Source organism: Ailuropoda melanoleuca, chromosome 2 (genome assembly GCF_002007445.2).
Source record: "Ailuropoda melanoleuca isolate Jingjing chromosome 2, ASM200744v2, whole genome shotgun sequence".
Lineage (NCBI taxonomy): Eukaryota > Metazoa > Chordata > Mammalia > Carnivora > Ursidae > Ailuropoda > Ailuropoda melanoleuca.
In genome coordinates, this window is record NC_048219.1 from 156,615,923 (window position 1) to 156,630,537 (window position 14,615).

Genomic DNA, 14,615 nt, shown 5'->3' on the forward strand with positions numbered 1-14,615 from the left:
CGCACTGGGAGGAGAAGGGAAGGGAGGAGGAGGGAGGACGCGGCGGGGGAGGTGCCGCTGCCACCGCCCGCGCGCCGGAGCCCGGAGGAGCCGCCGCCGCCAACGCGGGCCGAGCGGAGCGCCGTCGGGGCTGGCGGGCAGAAAGAAGCGGCGGGTCCGAGCTGGGGGGGGAGCAGGGAGAGCGCGCCCACCACCTTCCCTTCCCCCCTCGATGGGAGCGGGGGCGTCCCGGCCGCCGCAGCCGCCTGAGGAGGGAGAGCTGGGGGCCGTCACTTCGGAGTTGGGGCTGAGCCGTCCTCGCGGGAGAGCGTGCCAAGACCGCTGCAGCCGCTGGCCGAGTACGTACCTGCTCGCTGTCCGCCAAGTGAGAGACGTGTTGGCGCTCGTGCGGCCGCGGGCGAACTTGGGGCGGCAGAGTCCCCGGGCCGCGCGGGCACCCGGGGGCCAGCGTCCAGGGGAGCGGGCCCCGCGCGGCCGCCACCGGAAGGAGAGGGCGGCATCTGGCTCGTGTGGGCGATTCCCAGAGACATTCGGTGCGCCGGGGCAACGAGAAGAGGGCGAGCAGGGCAGCGGGCCTGAGTTGCGCGCGTCTTTTCTCCCGAGAAAACCGGGGGGTGCGAGGCCATTCTCCTAAAGCAACTGGGGTCGTCGCGCGGGGCGCGGGGGTTGCGTGGTGTATTGTGCGTGGTGGATGCGCGCGCCGGCCCCAGAGTTTTGTAGCCACCTTCCCCAAGGCCAGAATCTTTTTGTTGGTTTGTTTACTTTATAAAAATATTGCACTTACAGTGTTAATTTCTGTCTTGGGTATCCTCTCCTTCCGAATGTAGTTTTCTTTTTAAAAGCGGAAGGAGAGTTTTGCTTGGAAGTGGCTTAAAGAAACTTGGCACCAAGGTGCAGGGAAGCGAGAGACTCGTGCTCGCTAAGGCCGAGCGTGGAATTTGCAAACACATGTGGGACATACAAGCCTTGGACCCAGAGTTGTGTGACCTTATTCATGGAGAAACATTGCAAGTGCAATCAGATTTATGGTTTTCAACCTCAAGGTTCACAAGATTAAGATATGAAACACTTCCAAGTAAGCCTAAATGTTCTAAGGTCTCGGAAAAGGGTAATTGAGTTGGAATATGCACGTATAGGTTCTGCAGACCAAGTTTGCAGCAGGTGATCAGAAGGAATCTTTGACTTGCATATAGCTTTATTCTACTCCTTGCGATCCGGCGGGCATGGAAAATTTGGGGGTAGCTGTCAATTTAAAATTTCATGCGAAAGAGCTGATTTGGAGTAACCTGTCACTACCAGTTGGTTTGCCAGTGACTTGTCTGCAAACTTAAGGAGTGCAAAGATCAGAAGCTGAGAGGGAAATTCTCAGATCTTGTTTAAAAATATTTTGGCAGTTTTAATAGGTAATATTAGATTGCATAGGAACAGAGGAACGGAATTTAAAATAGATTAGTCACGTAGGAAATGCTAGGCTGTTTTGTTAGAAAAGTGTGCATACAGTGAATTACCTTCTTAGATTTTCACTTTTTTGAAAATTTTCCCTTGTAAAACATACCAAATTATGACACATCATAATTTATATGTGGGTTTCAAGAAGAAGTATTGGAAAAGGATGCTTAGGATTTACTTTATTTTGGGGTGGAAGCTGATATTTTCCTGAAGACTTGAAAGGACTGCTTTCAATCTAAGTTCCAGTAAAAGTGGCTCTTAGATTCAAGGCTATCCATTTTCCTCCGTTTTTCAGTGTTGAGACATTTTAATATTGTCCTTTAATTAAATTTAAAAATTATGTTATCCTTACAGGTATTAATATGCATGTAAAGGTTCTCTTAAGAACGTGTGGCTGTCTGGCAAGGTCAGCCTTCTTTATTCTTGTTTGGGTGTTGGATGCTGGACAGTTAGGTCTTGAAATAAAATAATTTCAAGGAACCATTGGACAGTTTCTTGTTTTAATTTTATTAGTTTAGTATCTTGTACGAAAGTTAAAATGCCATCCTGGTATTAGAAACACTTCGTATTCCTTGGCCCTGGTCATTCCCTGTTATATGGGAATGAATCAATAGTAATAATAAGAACATTGAGGCATTGTTAGATTTTTTTATTTTATTTCATTTTGTCTGCTAATCGTGGATGTAATTAAAATGACAAATCCTTAGGAACACTATAGCTGATAAAAGGAAATTTAGTAAGTTAATATGTCTAATAAATAATTTGGTACATTTTTTTTAAAGATTTTATTTATTTATTCAACAGAGACAGCCAGCGAGAGAGGGAACACAAACAGGGGGAGTGGGAGAGGAAGAAGCAGGCTCATAGCGGAGGAGCCTGATGTGGGGCTCGATCCCATAACACTGGGATCACGCCCTGAGCCGAAGGCAGACGCTTAACTGCTGTGCCACCCAGGTGCCCCTGGTACATTTAATAGATAATTTACATGTTGTCCTTTTTCAGGATTATTAAACAATTTAATCTCAACTAAATTAATTTAAAATTTTCCCTTTTTGTGACCAGTAAATAACATCCATCGTCCTATGAGGAAGTTAATATATTTTCATTCCCCTGGTTGTTAGAGAATCAGTTGAAGCATTCAGTAGTTTAATCACACTTTAAGGACATAATGGTTTATTAGTAAAGGTTTTGGGGGTTTGCAGTGTGGATGCTTTGAAAGAAGAAATTAAATGTATTACGAAGTGGGAGAGACCTTTGAAGAACCTATTGCTTGAACTTTAAATATTATTTATTTACTTATTTTTAAAGATTTATTTGACAGTGAGAGAGAGATTGTGTAGGGAGGAGGGACGGAGGGAGAGAGGGAGAAAGTCTTAAACAGATTCCACGCTGCATATGGAGCCCAGTGTGGGGCTTGATCTCAGGACCCTGAGACCATGACCTGAGCTGAAACCAAGAGTCAGACCCTTAACCAGTTGTGCCACCCAGGCTCCCCTGAACTTTAATTAATTATTCAAAGTAAAAGGTAGTTGGATGGAAACAGAAGTATGTCAGGTTTTTGTATCTCTTGACCCAAACTCTGTTCTAAGACTTGGGCCTCATCTGTTCCATTAGAAATCTGTTTGTTTTGTTGGTGCTGTTCATGTGCATTATGAATATGATGTTTTATGTTACTTTCATGGAAGTGAGCATTTTATAATAAGTTTTGAACAGTCTAAGATCCTGCTAATGTATAATTGCTTTGCATATGCATATTTCGTCGTGGAGTTTATTAAGTATATTAAGGAATAAATAATACCCTTTCAAACATAAGATTTTTAGCCCCTTTGTTTTAGATTTAGTTTTATCTTACCTGCTTCTTTCATTCCTTTTAGTGGAATGAAGAATAGTAGTTATGATATTAAATGCAAATTTTCTTTTTGATCTGACATGTTCAAAAACTAGTACAATAGTAGAATATACTCTCTTAAACTTAATAATGAAACAAGTGGGAAATCTGAGAAGTTGGTGCTGGAAAAAAATAGTAATTCTCATCTTGTCAGAATTCTCACAGCTAAAACATGGCATTAAGCTTTCAAATAGTTTGTCATTTCTCAGTACCTTTTATTTAGAGGGCTGCACAGTTATTTTGCACGGTATGTTAATTTAATTTTAAGGAGAAATTTCTGGAAGAAGCATGCCTTCTGCATGCTCAGAGGACATTCATGTTTGTTAAATGACTTGTCTATTGGTTGATTGAGGAATTTCCAGCCATATCCTGTGAAGGGGTCTGTAAGACATTTTTTTCTCCATCTTCATTCAGAATTCAGAAAAAAATCAGTAAGAGGGAACATTATAAGTTCCCCAAATCACCATTAATTCATTAGGAGCTATATATTTAGCTCATAGCTATGACAGTAATAAGATCCTGAATATTTTAAGATCACTGAAGGCTTACTAATAAATTTGCCTGGGTAAATTATTTGGTACTTGAAACATGCAAACACCAACTCTGCAATCTTAAGTAACCCATGATGTAACTAAAGTATATTTAATTATTTTAGCTTGAGTTCTAGCACTAGGACAAAAGTTAGAAGAATTCATTTCCTAGGCTTAAGGCTTATCCTTGCCTGAGCCTGGCTTGTCATAAACCTTTTCCGTTTCAACCTGTGGTGTACCCACCACACCCTTCTCACCATGCCCCCTATACCTTGAGGCTCCATTCTTCCAAACTTCACAGGCTTTAAATACAGTCTCTGCACTCAGGTGTCCTCATTCCTTCCTTACCATTTCCAGTCCCTGTGTTTCATTCCTTTAGTAGGCACTGGATCTTCATCTAGATGTTAAGAGGAAAACAATCTGGTGGAACTAATTCACCTTAATCTGTAAATGACTCATGAGCTAACTCTTCCCAAGTTTTTTTCACATTTTTTATAAATCTGTAAGAGGCTGCTGTTAACTTAGACAGTTTTAAAGTAAAAATTTCAGGCTGTGTTGGGAGGAAGGAATTTATAGTCCTTTGCATAAAAAATAAGTCAGATCTTACTGGGATTCTGCCGCTTTCTCCTCACTCCTGAAGAGGTTTTGTTCTTTGGAATGCCACAGACTTCATAAAAGTGTGTGTATACTCTGTGTGTGTGTGTAATTCCTACATTATGAAGAGGAGGATTCAGGAGTAGTGATTATGAATCCATTTGATATGTGTTATTTGTGGATAACTTATGTTACATTTTAATTTATAGAAACAAGGAAAAGACCTAGAATCTTTCATGACCTCTTAAAATGCTGCTGTTCGGACTGGACTAACACATGAAGTATATTATAGTACTAACCACATGTAGTTCCTGTATCTGGAAATACATCCTTAGATCTCTTGGAAAAATAACCATGTTATGGAAATCCAAATACAGCCTTAAGTAAGAAGTATTGAGGATGAGAGAAGGTAGAAGCTTTTAGGGAAAGTAGTAGCTAAAGTTATGGATTGGTTGGTCATTGGGACACCATTGGGACACCGGTTTACAAAGAGCATCCCTTTTGGAATATGAAAGGAAGCTGCTGATCAGATATTCTCAAATGTTGGGTTTCATTCAACAGCAACCTTTATAGAGATGTTACTCTACATTGAACACTTGGCTAGAAGTGGGGGATAGAAGATGAATGAAATCCAGTTTCTACCCTCGGAGCTTTTAACCTCAGTTCTGCAGAGCTTGTGAGGTTGCTTCTTTATTCCATGGCTCCTTATGTATAACACTTAGAATTTATAAGTCACAGTGTTTAAGTGTCCACTTGTTTGTCTTCCTTCACCCCCTTAACTCATTGTTCATGAAGGATCATCTGAATAAGTGGGGAAAAAATGAGAAAGTGTGTAGGGTTCAGAGAAGAGAGAGGACACCTACACCAAGGGGGTGTGGGAAAGGCTTTATGGAAAAGGCCAGTGGAGGTGGGCAGGAGGGAGTATGCTGGCACAGGGGCAGGGAGTGGGAGGTACATTCAAGGAATGCCCGGTGTATCTGTTTGGCATAAGCACAGGGCCATGTTAGGGCCCAGAGAGAAGGCTGGGAAGGTATAGGTTTGGGTCTGGGATGCCTATATGAGAAGTTTGGATTTCTTTCTCTTTGCAGTGGGGAAATTTGCATAGGTGGGTAAAGAGCCACACTTGTACCTGTATTGCAGTGTGGGATGTATTGACGGTAAGCAAGCTGTTTTCATAGTTGAAGCAAGAAGCAGTGAAAACTAGAATTAGGTGCTTTTGAGGCAGAGAAAGAAAAAAGGATGGTGATATGGCTTAAGGAGATGAAGACTTGAGGAAGGAAGAAGAAGAAAGCACAAAGATGAAAGAGTAGTGATGCAACTAAAGAAGAGAGTTGGGAAGAGTAGATCTTTGATTCTGGAAGAAGGGAGGAAAATGGATACTTGCTTTTGGACTTATGAAATTTGAGATTTTGACAAGGTGGTAGTTGAATGCAAAATTATCAGAAAAATGATTTGTGTTGATGGTTCTCAAACCTGTCCGTTATGAAGATCATTTTTTTAAATTAAAAAATTACTGATGTTCACTGATAATTTTACTTTTAGTATTTGTTGATTGAAAATATGTATACTGTAATGACAACAGCTACTATGAATTCGGTTATGCTTTTAAATGAGTTTATAAGGCAGGGAAGAGAGCATGGTATGCCATTAGTAAAGTCAGGTAGAGAGCATTTCAAGGAGATCTTTCAAACTTCAGGGAGGTTAGAGGGAGAGGCCCGTGGTAACTCAGTGGCTACTTGAGAGCTTTGATCGAGTCCTAGGACCATGAGGCAGACTGAAGCTTCCTGGAATGAATTGAGGCAGTGAAGGCCCTCTGTCCTACACTAAATCTCCACATCCCAGCTTGGAAAATATAATAGAAGTTTTGCTTCCCATAGGCATATTGAGTGCTTCCTTGTGGTTCAAGGACAAAATAGGAGTTGAGCAGTCAAGTTTTCTGGGCAACCCCTTATTTCATTGAGCAAGTTTGAATCTGACAGATGACTGATCCTACCGGGTAAGAAGGCAAAGTTCTGTTCTATTTTTAAGGTTCTGGAATAGCCATTACCATTTAAAATAGATTAATGAATAACAAATGACAACAAATGGCCTTAAACAAATCCATTGTTTAATTCCTCTTCCTCTGGAACTGACCAGGCTGAGCAATGTTTAAGCGGGTGCAAGTGGAGATTTCTGTGTATAGGTAGTTGGCCTTTGGTTTGGATTTTGAATGAGGTAAAAATTAGTAACTGGTTTCTCTTAACTGTGGAATTCATGTAAAGGTCAGACTCAGCGTGGTTGTTCCAGCATCCTGAAAAGGCTAGGTAACAGTAGTTTTCAGCTGAGTAGATTTACTGCTCTATTAGCCACCTGTTTATGGTGGTATTAGGATCTTTTCCTATTACTTCAGATCGGAGAGCTGCAGCTAGAAGCTTGCTCTTGATTTATTTGACCTTCATGTTGAAGCATGAATAGATACAGCGTTTGTAAAAACAGAAAATCTCATCTTATAAGAATTTTCTTTTAAATCAAATCAAGTTATTGTACAAAGTGGTGGGTGTTTAAATTATCACAACAGGCTCTTGTGGGAAACTGAAACATTCTTCTAAAGCAAAAGCTTAAGGAGAAAACTCCTTTTGCAGCGGTAAGTGTGGGCCTTTAGAAGCCTCCTGGGACTCTGACTAGCTCACTTATTTATCTTTCAGCATCTGGTATCTTGACTTTAGAAATGCACACTTGGTCCTATCAGTTATTATGGAGATAGTATAATAATTACTACCTTCTTACTGTTACTGCTTTCTTACCCCCTTAGGATCTAGGGGGTTTCCTTTCTTTCTGGGTAAAGATGAGAAACGATATAAATTTGAAATTAAATTTTTCCAAAATTATAGACATTTTAGAAGAATAAAACAAGTTTGGGTCTTTAGTTCTCTTTAAGTTTCTCTTTTATGTTTGTCTAACTTATATTTTTTTTCTTATTGCTAATAAAAAGATTCAAAAACTACTCTTACAGATTTTCTCACGTAGTCTTTTCCTCTATTCCATAATTTTGGGGAGGACATATGATGAAATAATTGATGACACCATAAACCTTGAAAATTTATAGCTCTCTTAAAGGATTGTGTGAGCACGGGGTATTATATAGGACTGATGAATCACTGAGCTCTACCTCTGAAACAATACTACATTATATGTTAATTTATTGAATTTACATTTAAAAAGATTTTGTGTGACGCACATGTGTGTTTCTATGTGTATGTGTATTTTTTTCTGTTTACTTGGGTTGGAAGTCTTTGACGCTGTTGCATTAGGTGTATGATGGGAAAGGAAGTTTCCTTTCTCCTCTCTCAGACACTTTCTAGAAGTCCTTCTGTTTGGTATAATGCAGTTCAATACAGACTCTAACTTGTGTCTCTAATTCCCAAGAGTTGTCTTTTTGTGGGCTAGCGTACAGCTGGATGATATACACTCTCCTTGGCGTGGGAGAACAAGTAGATACTCCTGTGGGTGATTTAGAAGATGCAAAAATGTTTTTATTCAGAGGGGTAAAGTGGCACGAACCGAAGGTAGACTTAAAGAATCTGGATGATCACAGAACATGTAGGAGTTTGTGGTGCCCAGAAGGTGTACTAAATAGGCATCTTCTAGTGTAGTTTGCCGAATTTGCCAAATCATGGGAGTCTCCAAAGATACAACTCAGTGACCTGGGAAATTGTATTTTTTTTTAAAGATTTTATTTATTTATTTATTTATTTATTTATTTATTTATTTATTAGAGAGCTCACAAGCAGGGGGAGTGGCACGCAAAGGGGGAAGCAGGCTCCCTGCTGAGCAAGGAGCCTGATACCAGACACCAGGCGCAAGACTCCATCCCAGGACCCTGGGATTATGACCTGAGCCATCTGGGGGGTCTCAGAAATTGTATTTGTTATTAGCACTGCAAGTGACGGTCCTGGGTGCTCTCAGAAAGCTGCTGCTCCCCAATTCAGTCTTTTTTTGTATCTCTTGGGAAGTCATCAGGTCACCTGGAAATACCCTTGTAAAATAAAGGACCATAAAATTTGAGGAGGTCACTAGTTGATCATAGCAGATTGTGGATGACACGGAGATTGCTGAAGATGAGGCTTCCTAGAAGTCAGTCCTTCGGGTGGTAGGGAGGTGTATTCTCCTTGAACGGGATGACTTGAGACTTGATAGCATTCTGATTGATGGCATAAAGAACAAGTCCCAGATTTGGTGATCTCCTGGCCTTCAGAGATGTTGCTAGTACTCCTCTGTGTGCCTTATCTCCCAGTTAACTGTTGCTCTGTTCTAGTATTTTGAATTGAGAGTGGAGCTCATTTTCCTCTGATGTACATAGATTCTTTTGCCTTTCTGTAGTTTTCTCCATAGAGGGCTACAGGGTCCTTTTTAATGCTAAAGGTACAAGTTGATTACAACATGTTTGTTTGTATCTCTTAAATGGAAGTACTTGGCCAGCTTCTCTTTGTATGTGGGAGGTCTCCAGGCAACTGTGAATAACTTTTCAAGGCTGCTAAGAGGTCAAGAAGTGCTTTGCTGGGTCTTGTTCTGTCTCTTTAAAAGCAGGCTTCTTGGGGCGCCTGGGTAGCGCAGTCGTTAAGCGTCTGCCTTCGGCTCAGGGCGTGATCCCGGTGTTCGGGATCGAGTCCCACATCGGGCTCTTCTGCTGGGAGCCTGCTTCTTCCTCTCTGACTCCCCCTGCTGTGTTCCCTCTCTCGCTGGCTGTCTCTCTGTCACATAAATAAAGAAACTCTTTAAAAAAAAAAAAAAAAAAAAGCAGGCTTCTTAGTCTTGATTGGCTCCGGAAAGTATGTTTATGTTTCTTCCTTGATTCTGTCTTAGGCTCTCTGCTGTTTCTTTGGAGGGCTCTTCCACCCTTCTCTGTTCCATCCTGTATCTCTAACCCTTACACACGCTGAGATGCCAGTCTGTTACTTTGCACACAGGACAGATCTGTTGAAGCATTCTACCTTACGCCATCTGCAAGTGCCAAATGTTTAAAAGAGAATCCCATCATCCTGATTTTTCTGTATCCCCAACCCCTGTAGCAGTTATTAGAGTCTCACAGATGTAATTCCATAGTCAATCTATTACTCTTTTCTTCATGGACTCACAAAAAGTGCTAAAAAATGGTAGCCATTTACTCTCCTTCATCACTTATACCCTAAATGATCACCAAGTCTTGTCATTTATTTGTTTGAATTTTTCCTGCTTTTTTTCTCAGTTCTTAAATATACCACCTTCTATCTTCTCACCTCCAGTTCATACTGAAGTCCATTTTCCTCTGCCTGCCAGACTAATCTTGCTAATTTTTCTTTATAAAATGGGAATTACTATACCAGTCTCGAAGGGCTGCTGCAAGGATTACAGATATTTCTTGACTTACAGTTGGTGCTACTGTTCTCTCTTTTTTTTTAAAGATTTTATTTATTTATTTATTTATTTATTAGAGAGCTCTATCATAAGTTGAAAAATGTCATGAGTTGCATTTCATGCACCTAACCTGAACATCATAGCTTAGCCTAGCCCACCTTAAATGTGCTCAGAACAATTACATTAGCTTACAGTTGGGCAAAACCATCTAACACAAAACCTATTTTATAATAAAGTGTTGGATATCCCATGAAATTTATTGAATACTGTTCTGAAGGTGAAAAGCAATGGTTGGTGTGGGTACAGAATAATTGTAAGCAAATCGGCTGTTATCATTGTGCAGCTGACTGGGAGCTTTGGCTCACTGTCGCTACCCAGCATCAAGAGTGTCACTAGCCCAGGAAAAGATCAAAATTCAAAATGGTATGGTTTCTACTCAATGCATATGGCTTTCACACCATCATAAAGTTGAAAAATCGTAGGTCGAACCCGTAAGTTGGGGACCATCTGTAGATGTAAAGTGTTTATCGTATTGTCTGATGCAATATAAGTATTCAGCAAATGGTAGCATGATATACCTATTACCTCCTTCTGAATTTGATTATTCTTCACTTCGCCGTCCATACCATGGAAGCAGTAAAGTGAATAGTCAAAAATACGGGATGTAGAGCCCTGTGGACCTTGGTTTGAGTCCTTAGACTTCTGCTTAACTAGTTGTGAGATTTCAGCAATTTACTTATATTCTTTATATTTTTCACCTTAAAATGGAAAGTTATACTTACCACTAGGATTGGTAGAAGAAGAAAATGAGATAACTTTTGTAGAGGGGGAATGCTTCCTTAACAGTCACTTGCTATGCAAATGCTCCTTGTCTTTGTTCTTCCCCTATGGCATTTGTAAATCCTGTAGTATCTGATGAAGAGGTTTGAGAATTTTGGAGCAAGTGCGATGAGTATTTCCTCTCTTCTTCTTGCAGGTTAAGTCCATCCACAGTAATGGCCGCGGCCTTACCCAGGACCCTGGGGGAGTTGCAGCTGTATAGAATATTACAAAAAGCCAATCTGCTTTCTTATTTTGATGCCTTTATTCAACAAGGTGGCGATGATGTCCAGCAACTCTGTGAAGCTGGAGAAGAAGAATTCTTGGAAATCATGGCACTTGTGGGCATGGCTAGCAAACCCCTTCATGTTCGAAGGCTACAGAAGGCTTTGAGAGACTGGGTTACAAACCCTGGCCTTTTCAATCAGCCACTGACTTCCCTGCCTGTCAGTAGCATACCCATCTATAAGTTACCAGAGGGGTCACCGACGTGGCTGGGGATATCCTGCAGCAGTTACGAGAGAAATAGCAATGCCCGGGAACCTCATTTAAAAATCCCCAAGTGCGCTGCCACCACTTGTGTGCAGAGCTTGGGACAGGGGAAGTCAGATGTGGTGGGGAGCTTAGTGCTGCAGGGTCTCGGTGAGTCCAGACTCTGGCAAGGCCACCATGCCACTGAGAGCGAGCACAGCCTCTCCCCAGCAGACCTTGGCTCCCCGGCTTCCCCGAAAGAAAGCAGCGAGGCGCTGGATGCTGCCGCCGCGCTCTCTGTGGCCGAGTGTGTGGAGCGAATGGCCCCCACGCTGCCAAAAAGTGACTTGAATGAAGTGAAAGAGCTGCTAAAAACCAACAAGAAGTTGGCCAAAATGATTGGTCACATCTTTGAGATGAGTGATGATGACCCACACAAAGAGGAGGAAATTCGAAAATACAGTGCGATATATGGCCGGTTTGACTCAAAGAGAAAGGATGGCAAACATCTCACACTTCATGAGGTAAAAAGCTCACGTTTTCTTTGTATGTCTGCGGTATGTTTTATTTCGTAGAGATAAGTTTGGTATTAAACGTAGTATTAAAAAACTTTAGGTGTTAGCAAAATATTAACTCTTTTATGAAAGTAGACCATATTTATTGTGTGAGGGTGTTTTTGTGTTTAACGTGCTGAGCTTTGGAACTACAGTGTATGGTGGCTTTGGGAAAATACCAGAATTTAAGCAGTGAAAGCATAAAGTCTTTGTACTTAAAGGCGGTTTGTTTTTTAATTAAGAAATAAAATTGGATTTTAAATATAACCATTCATTTAAAAGGCATTTGGGGTGCTTGGGTGGCTCAGTCAGTTAAGCATCTGACTCTTGATTTTGGCTCAGGTCGTGATCTCAGGGTTGTGAGATGGAGCCCCATGTTGGGCTTCACACTGGTCCTGCAGCCTGCTTAAGATTCTGTCTCTGCCACTCCCCTTCCTTTTTTAAATCAGTCAGTCAGTCAATCAAATAAATTTTTGTAGGCATTTTTTAGAAAAAAAATTTGTAAGAAAATGACCAGAACTTAAAAGTAATTTTTAGCTAGCATAGACAATAAACTTATATTAGATGAATGTTATCAATATTTACTATATGTTTAAAAATTATTTTGGTTTGACATTTGACATTAAAATTCTCATCATTGTATATTTGTAGCACTCTATCCAGAAATATTCTCCTTGAGTAGAATGCATATAAATCTCTTTTGCCTGTGTTCCCTTATTCTTCTTGTCCACCTGGTCAGTGCATCATCTTTAAGATGTAGCTTGAGTATAAGCTTAACTCTGTTCTGATCTGTTTTCCCACAAGTAAAATGACCTTCCCTTTCCTTTCCATTCTTACCCCTACCTACACTACTGTCCTAGTAACGTCAGCACTTTATTGTACTTATTTGTATACTAGTCTGTCCTTCACAATATGTTTTGGGTTTCTTCAAGGCAGAGACAATGTCTCATTCATTTTTATATCCTCAGAGTCTAACACACCCTATACGTGCTTGGAAAATAAATGCATTTTCAAAGTTAAAAAGGCTATTTTATTGCTATTTTTTTATAGCATTTATCCCGTAGAAGAAATAAAATGTTCATTTGAATGTAATATTCTGTGTAAGAAACATTAGATTTTTCCTCCTCAGACGTGTACTTTGAACACAGAAGAGAATATATACTTACTGCAAAAATATTCAATCATTACAAAAGGATGTAAAGTAATTGAATCTGTGAGCTTTCAGATAGTTTTCTTTACGTAGACAAGTAAGGGATCGTATTTGGCACACGAATTTCTTTTTTTAAAAAGGAAACTTAAAATATTGTACTCACAGTACAATATACTATTATATACCTTTCCAAGCGAATACACCTAGAGTTACCTTTTTTATTTTGGGGTTGCATTGTATTCCATAATGGGAACGTACCATTGTTTATTTATCTGAACCATTCATTTAGTGTCATTTAGGATGTTTCTAATTTTTTTGATACTAAATATGGTAGTACATGAACATTATATACATACTCCTTTACAGGCGGACTTATGCATGGTTTTCTATAGAATAGATTCCAACATGTAAAATTATGGGATCAAAGAATGTATAGATTTAATATTTTAGTAGGTACTGCTAAATTGCCTTCTAAAACCACAACTTCTGTAATTCTGTTATTACATGCAAGTGTCCATTTCTCCACACCCTTGCTAATACTGCATTTTATCATTCTTTTTAATAATTGCCAGTCTAACAGATGAAAAATTTTCACTGCTCAAATTTACTTTCCTTAGTGAGGATGAGTGTCTTTTTATATGTGTAACAGACATCCAATTTTATGTTCTTATCATTTGTTTTAATGTTTTAATTATTTAATGTTTTAATTTGTTTAATGTTTAATTTGTTTAATGTTTAATTGTTTAATGTTTTAATTTGTTTTTCTTACCTTTAAAAAGTTTGATTGGTTAGAACTTTTTATATTTTAAGGATATTAACCTTTTGTCTTGAGTTGTAAACATTTTCCTGGATTATCATTTGTCCTTTGACCTTTCAGACTCATTTGCCATGTGGAAGTCTAATTTTATGTAGTAATATTTATTGATCTTATCCTGTAAGATTTCATTAGTCTAATTCTCTTATTCCTTTACTGGTATAGAGTTACTTTAATTACTGAAGCTAAATAATATATTTTGAAATCTGGAAAGGCAGGTGTTCCTTCAGTAGTCTTGTATCATAGCTTCTGTTTTTTTAGGTGGTCATGCATTTCTCCCTCCAAATGAAATTTTTATTTTTATTTATTTATTAAAAGATTTTATTTATTTATTTGAGAGAGAGAGCATGAGTGGGGGTGGGGGGCAGAAGGAGAGGGACAAGGAGACTCCCCACCGGGTGGGGAGCCGGACATGGGGCTTAATCCCCTGACCCTAAGGTCATGGCCTGAGCTGAAGTCAGATGCCCAACCTACTGAGCCACCGAGATGCCCCCACTCGTGAAATTTTTAATGTACTTACTAAATTTCCCCAAAATTTCTATTGGTATTTTTATTACAAATTCCTTACTTAAGGTATGGATTAATTTGGGAAAAACTGACAATATTTACAATAACGAAAACTCGTAGACAGTAGTATAGTGTATATATTTACATATTTAGATCTTTTATATTCCTCAGTAATTTTATATTTATTCACATATCACATAGGTTTTCACATTTCTTGTTAGGTAAAATACTATGTAGTGTGTGTGTATATATATATGCATTTATGTATATATATACACATTTTATTTTGTTTATAGGATATACAAATATATAAGATTTAATTGGGGCGCCTGGGTGGCACAGCGGTTAAGCGTCTGCCTTCGGCTCAGGGCGTGATCCTGGCGTTATGGGATCGAGCCACATCAGGCTCTTCTGCTATGAGCCTGCTTCTTCCTCTCCCACTCCCCCTGCTTGTGTTCCCTCTCTC

General features: G+C 39.7%; 1 protein-coding gene across 3 annotated transcripts in view; it reads left to right on the forward strand.

Annotated features, from left to right (window-relative positions):
- The first annotated feature begins 6 nt into the window (after positions 1 to 6).
- Positions 7 to 14,615, forward strand: part of NAB1 (NGFI-A binding protein 1) — a 45,551-nt gene continuing 30,942 nt past the window's right edge. For 2 of the 3 annotated variants that reach the window (XM_002917992.4, XM_019798316.2), the window contains exons 1-2: positions 7 to 338; positions 10,811 to 11,648. In XM_002917992.4, the coding sequence (XP_002918038.1) occupies positions 10,830 to 11,648 (819 nt within the window). In that variant the 5' untranslated portion in view covers positions 7 to 338; positions 10,811 to 10,829. Of the gene's footprint in view, positions 365 to 10,810; positions 11,649 to 14,615 lie in introns of all 3 variants that reach the window. The other variant, XM_034654869.1, reaches the window with a different exon arrangement.